A 6402-nucleotide genomic window follows, 5' to 3' on the forward strand; every position below is an offset into this window, starting at 1 on the left:
ATACACCAACAATGCATGACAGAAATAAGAAATTATATTTTGCATCAAGAAAATAAAGCTTTTTTTTTTTTTTTTTCTTTTTTTTTTTTTAGGCATTGTGACTAACTATTAAAACATGCCCACTCTCTACATTCTCAGTAATAAAATACATAAGTGCTTAAAATTGTAGGGAAAATGTGCTCATTTGTCTTGAGAATAATTCAAAAAAAAAAAAAAATTAGTGCAAAATATCATTTCTAGTTGTACTACACTCAACAGAACTACGACAGAAATGAGCTATTATATTTTGCATGAAAAATAACGAATCAATAAGGATGCATTAAAATAAAACTGCAAGGTCAGGTCAATTGCGTTTACAAGCTGCAATTGCAAGTTTTTCATGTAATATCTACATTGTATTTTATTTCAGCGATAATTTTAGTATAGAAATATTTATATTTTTAGTTTTAGTAATTTTAGCACTTAAACTTACTGTATTACAGTTAGTTGCCAAGCCAATATTTCAAAGTTTTCCATTTGTAAATTTTAAAGGTCCAACTAGTCTCAGCCTCATCCGGCTATTTTTAACTGAACAAAACAGCTTGTTTTGCTGCTTTTTCAAATTAAACGTATATACAATTTCCATTTAGCTTTGTTTTTATTTAGTCATTTTAGCACTTCAACTTTTTTTATTTAGGTTTTTGCCTATGCAACATTTCTAATTTTGGTTTCTAATTAGAATTCTGTAAGTTTTTAATGTAATATTTACATCGTATTTTATTTCAGCTATATTTTTAGTATAGAAATGTTTATATTTTTAGTTTTAGTAATTTTATCACTTACACACAGCTTACTGTATTAGAGTTAGTTGCCAAGCCAATATTTTTAGGTTTTCACATTTGAATCTAATATTTATAATATTATATTTATAATATACAGGTTCTTGTCTTAGGGCAACTTTGATGGACTTGTTGACTATATATATATTCAAGTATTTAAATGCATTAATTTTGTCTTGTAATGCACCATACAATGCATTATATGATCTCATAAATAAATATAACCACAGCTATAATACTTGTCTTTTCATTATAACATCTTTAAAAATGTATGATGCATTAAAACATGACAAACAACCAGTTTCAGATGAAGCAAGAAATCTGCAAATATTATAATGCATTTGAACTTTGGTTACAATTAATTATGAAAATATATAATGCATGAATACCTTTATAGTGCATTACAAAAATGCTTGTTGCTTGTGTTGCTCAAGTTGCATCTAGGTTTTCCAATATTTTGATTTCAGCTTTATTTCAATTAACCAGAATCAATTTTTAATAGTTAAAGTTTTAGTTAACAAAACCAACACTGATAATAACAATAGAAAATCTAACTATTATGAGATGATGTATCCACCCTTTTCTTCCTGTAAGAGTGGGCATGGCCATTTGTAAATTTTATGGGTGTGGCTTCCTGTCTCATTCGCATCCAGCTATTTTTAGCTGTACAAAACGGCTCGTTTTGCTTCTTACTGTATTATTTTAATGTATTATCTTATTTATGAGCACAGTAGTGCAAACAGTTTTATCGTTTACTTCACGTTGTTATTCTTCTCATTATTTTCCTATAGTCTCACCCATAGGTTTTCTTCTGCGTTAAAGATAAAGGTGGACATATCAGTCAGTAATAGTCTGAAGTTTAGCAGCAGATATTAAAATCCTGTCGCAGTGATGAATAAGTGACCCAGAGACTTCTAAAGAAGTGACTTCGCCAGTGTCCCTTTAAGGCATGTAATGTGTGCTGTGATGGATGGCGATACTCTCTTATCTGTATCTTGTCGGTTGCTGTTGTCCGGTGAAAGTTGAGGAGCTGCTGCGGTGCGTGACAGATGACGCACGTCTTTGGTCTCATCTCATCTCACCTCAGCACCTCACAAAAGCCACATCAGGCTTAAGTTATGGAAGGCCAAATGGTTCAAAAACACATGAATTTTAACTTGTCAACAATATGTAAAATATGTGTATTTAATATGCATGCAAATGCATGAAAAATCAGTGCACTACACACAAACTTGTAATTAATGTGTGAAATTCACATTAAATACACATATTTTAGGTGTTTCACGTGTTTTTGAACCATTTGGCCTTCCATACGAAGCGGCTTATGGGTGATTACCGTATCCGATTCTATACCGCTAATTGGCTGAATGCAAACTTCTGGCGGCGTTTGGAAGCGCTTTTGTCTCTCTGGAAGAATATCAAAGCTAGATTAACGCTCCTCAGGGACTCTCTGACATTTTACGCATTGAGCTATTGTGCGCTGAGAAAAGAGCCGTGAATGTACTACAGCTTTCCATCTAAAGAACATAAACTATAGAGTCGTGACATGGCGGATACAGGACAAGGACAAGAGATGAGATAAAAGCGGATTATGAAGAGCAGGAATGAGGGAGTTTTAGAGAACCCTGATCTTAAATCGCAATTCTTTCCACGTCTTCCCCATTTGTGAACTTGTGGAATTTTGACTTAGTAATTATGGAATACAAAAGAGCTCATTATGCTAATGTCATGCTGATGGAGTTTAGACTGATTACTGTCCAGAAGAACTCACACACTTGTCATCTGTAATGAAATATCAAGGTTAAAAGACTTGTGGCATGAAGTCTAGTCCATATATTGTGGTCAAAACCGTTAATTTAGGAAGGAAGAGACTGCTTAGTTGACATAAAGTGACCCGTCACTGTTAAAGGTGCTGATACAAATTTAAAATATACAACCTTATATATATATAACTATAATATATAACTATTTGATCATGATTATTGCTAAGGACAACTGAGTCAGGTATTGGTAGGCACATGTCATTTCATACATAAAACTGGCTCTCAAGCTCTCTTTACTTTGTTCATTATAAAGAAGTTCAGACAAGTACATTGAAACTAAAGCTCTGTTCATCCTAAAAAAACAAACAAACTGTATCTCCATATTCATCCTGTGTTCTATTAAGGTGTTAATGTATTACTTTGTTTCATTTTGTTTTTTTTTTTTTTTTTTTTTTTTGTTAACCTGGCAACACATTCCTTACGCCAAAAAGAAAAACAAAACAAAAACATTGTTACTATAGTAAACCATGGTAACCACAAATTAACCATGGTTTTGCTACACTAACCATAGTTTAACCATGGTATTTGTAGTAAAACTGTGGTTGGACAAAAAAAAAAAAATATATATATATATTTTTTTTTGTTGTTGTTGTTTTTTACTATACTATACTTTTATTTCACTATACTATTACTACAGTAAAACCACTGTTAATTTTCTTAAGGGATTCATATTCATCTTTATTTATTATTTATTTATTTTTTTTAATAACTGTACTGCGGTATTGGTTTGACCTTATCTACTGTTTAATCAGGGTTGGGAAGGTTACTTCGGAAATGTAATAGGTTACAGATTACAAGTTACTTGATTTAAAATGTAATAAGTAGTGTAACTTTTCAATTACTTTATGAAAGTAATGTAACATTACTTTTAATTACTTTTTGATTCCTTTTCTAAACTTCTAATATTTTCAACAGTTAATCATTTTGAAACATTTAAACCAGGCAGAGTTAACCTTACAGTAGCATTCAACGCTGATTACTGTCAGACCTTCAAAATCCTTCATCCCTTGAATTAAGATTATAATAAGTAAGGGATAACATACATCTTTACTTTGCTATAACAACTGGCTGAATGTACATTGTTTCATGTCAGAATTATTAGACACGAAACACTGATCTGAGTTGAAATATTTAAACGCAAAGCTTCCATGAAGAAATCAGTTGGTAGCAAGTGGCAAGTTCAAACTAGACATTTTGGGGATACAGTGCAGTCATACCAGTTTTCTTGCACAACATTTCACCACATAAATAAGTAGTAGTACTAGTTTGTTAGTTATCTTATAATCCATTACAGTGTGCAAAAAAAAAAAAAAAAAAAAATTTAGCAGCAGCTGCGTTTGTATGAAACAACAGAGCAAGTCCACGATACCAGGATGACAGAATTAAGAAATTGTCCACATAATATTGAATATTGAATTTTATTAGCTAACCAAACGCAAAGCTTTTAATATTTTATATAGCACTGACTTATTTATTATTTTATAATTTAAAAGCACAGCCACCACAAATTCAGACTTTTATTTTTTATTTTTTTACTTATTATTTTGTAGAGTGTTGTTCGTACACAGTAGAGAGATGACAGGAAAGAGCTGGAGGAGAGAGGGGAGCGGGATCGGCAAAGGACCTCGAGATGGGAATCGAACTCGGGTCACCGTGAGCGCAGTTGCGCTATATGTCATAACAAAATCATAACATAAATAACATCATAAGAAATAGTTTAATAGCTATGATACTGGGTTTGAAATTAAATGTTTGCATAGTTATGACAGAAAACACTAGCATCTAACAATGCCTTGGAAAAAACAATCTTAAAAAATAAAGTTTATCCATAAACCCAATAAGCATGTGTCCTATTCTGTGTCCTGAACTCCCAAAACATTGGTGTCTCATTTTAGAGCAGTCAATGCAATTTATGAAAGATGTCAATTAAATCCAGTCCTTTGTAATCACTGGCATTTTTCAAAAGTAACTGTAATTTAATTACACATTTATTCTCAGTAACTGTAAAATCAATTACAATTTGATTACGTAATTCCGTTACATGTAACTAGTTACTCCCCAACGCTGTGTTTAATATAATAAAAGGAAAGAAGTCCTCTCCAAAGTCCCAAACTGAATCAAATGATTCGCGAACCTGCTCTGAAGTTTCAATCTAAGTCAAATGATTCGCGATACGTGAAGTTCCGTTCTAAATCAAATGATTTGCGATCTTCCGATCTAAATGATTCACGAACCCGCTCCAAAGTTCGGATCTAAATCAAATAATTCGCAAACTCGCTCCGAAGTCTAATTCGCGATACTCAATTTAAAGTCCCGATTTGAATCAAATGATTCACGATACGTGATCCGATTGGAGCGCTTCGAAACAGTGAATCATTTTGCGACGCAGTGATTTAATCGATTCGAAGTTTCAAAATCCCAGTTTTCACCCATCACTAAGTGATTTTAAAATCATTACAAGCGATGTCGAAATTCAAAAATGAAGGTTTTTTTTTTTTTGATTCTTTTTTTTTGGTTGTGAATCACTTGAACTGAACGATCGAACTCACGAGTTTGAATCAATCGGAGCGGTTCCAGCGTAAATGACTCACTCAACTGATTCAGTTTGTCCGTGTCTTTCTTTTCGCGTCTTCAGCCATGTTCACACGACACTGTTAGTACTACTACTGGCTTAGCTCGCTAGTTTTATGACATTAACTGAAAAAAGAGAAATATTTCCATTTTAAAGAACCGGTTTTCTGCTAACTAGTGAAAACACGCCATTAATATAACGAGTTGCACCTTAAAATAAATGTTAAATGGAAACATTGTGCATTATGATAGAGTCTGTCTTGAAATAGTTTGAGCACTGCCGTTCAGTTGGTGATAATTCAATGGGAAATCATTTGGAAGCATCCAGCCATTTTATACCATTGAAGTGAATGTTCAGTATATATTGTTATAAATATTCATGTGGAAATGTGGGACAAATAAATTAAATATACAGATATCAATTCGAGCAGATTAAAGAAAGCCCACAAAATTACTCAATTAGTCAAACGTCAATTTATTGATACAAGACAACGGTCAGTTAATAGTTTAGCGTCCGTCATATTAATGTCAGAATGTCACAACTGACCAATCAGAATCAAGTATTTCAGAAAGGACTGCATTAACTAGACCTCCAGATGATGCTAGTCTAACTTGGTTAAATAAATATGCATAAATATCTTTCCCGGAAGTCTAATATCAAACAAAAAAACACTTCTAACACGTTGATAAAGTATAAAAAGGATGTGCTGAAAGCTTCAAGCGACTGGCAGTCCATCAGCTCTTGTCAGTGTCACAGTACTGCAGTAAAACTGTTCTGAGATCAGCTCACAGAGTCTCTTCATACGGCTCTCTCAGTCTCTCCCTTCTGTTGTATAGACGCCTGCGTCTCCTGCAGTGGACAAAATGGCAAAACTAGAATAAATCAAGAAACTCATGCAATCAAGTGCAAAGAATCGAACTGTGTTAAATGTGTAGATTATGATTAATTCATTGCCTGGCGACCGTAAACAGCCTCCAGTCAAATGAATTGTTTTACCTCATGGAAGATTTGTTTCAATGATTAACTTTAATAAGTGTAACTATTTGTTGCACATTAGCCTTTCAGATCTCGTATTGCTGTTGGGTTTCATTTGAAGTCACTGAAGGTCATGCATTGGTGATACGCTCGACTTTGTGGTTAAAGAAGAGAAGTTAATCATGGTACATTGACTGTAAAACACTGAACTCTT

General features: G+C 33.0%; 1 protein-coding gene across 1 annotated transcript in view; it reads right to left on the reverse strand.

Moving 5' to 3' along the window:
• Positions 1-5667: 5667 nt before the first annotated feature.
• Positions 5668-6402, reverse strand: part of si:dkeyp-97a10.2 (uncharacterized) — an 8352-nt gene continuing 7617 nt past the window's right edge. The window contains exon 6 of the mRNA XM_051131001.1: positions 5668-6062. Coding sequence (XP_050986958.1) covers positions 5999-6062 — 64 coding nt within the window. The 3' untranslated portion in view covers positions 5668-5998. The remainder of the gene's footprint in view (positions 6063-6402) is intronic.

The sequence above is a fragment of the Labeo rohita genome, chromosome 16 (assembly GCF_022985175.1).
Source record: "Labeo rohita strain BAU-BD-2019 chromosome 16, IGBB_LRoh.1.0, whole genome shotgun sequence".
NCBI classification, from domain to species: Eukaryota; Metazoa; Chordata; class Actinopteri; order Cypriniformes; family Cyprinidae; genus Labeo; species Labeo rohita.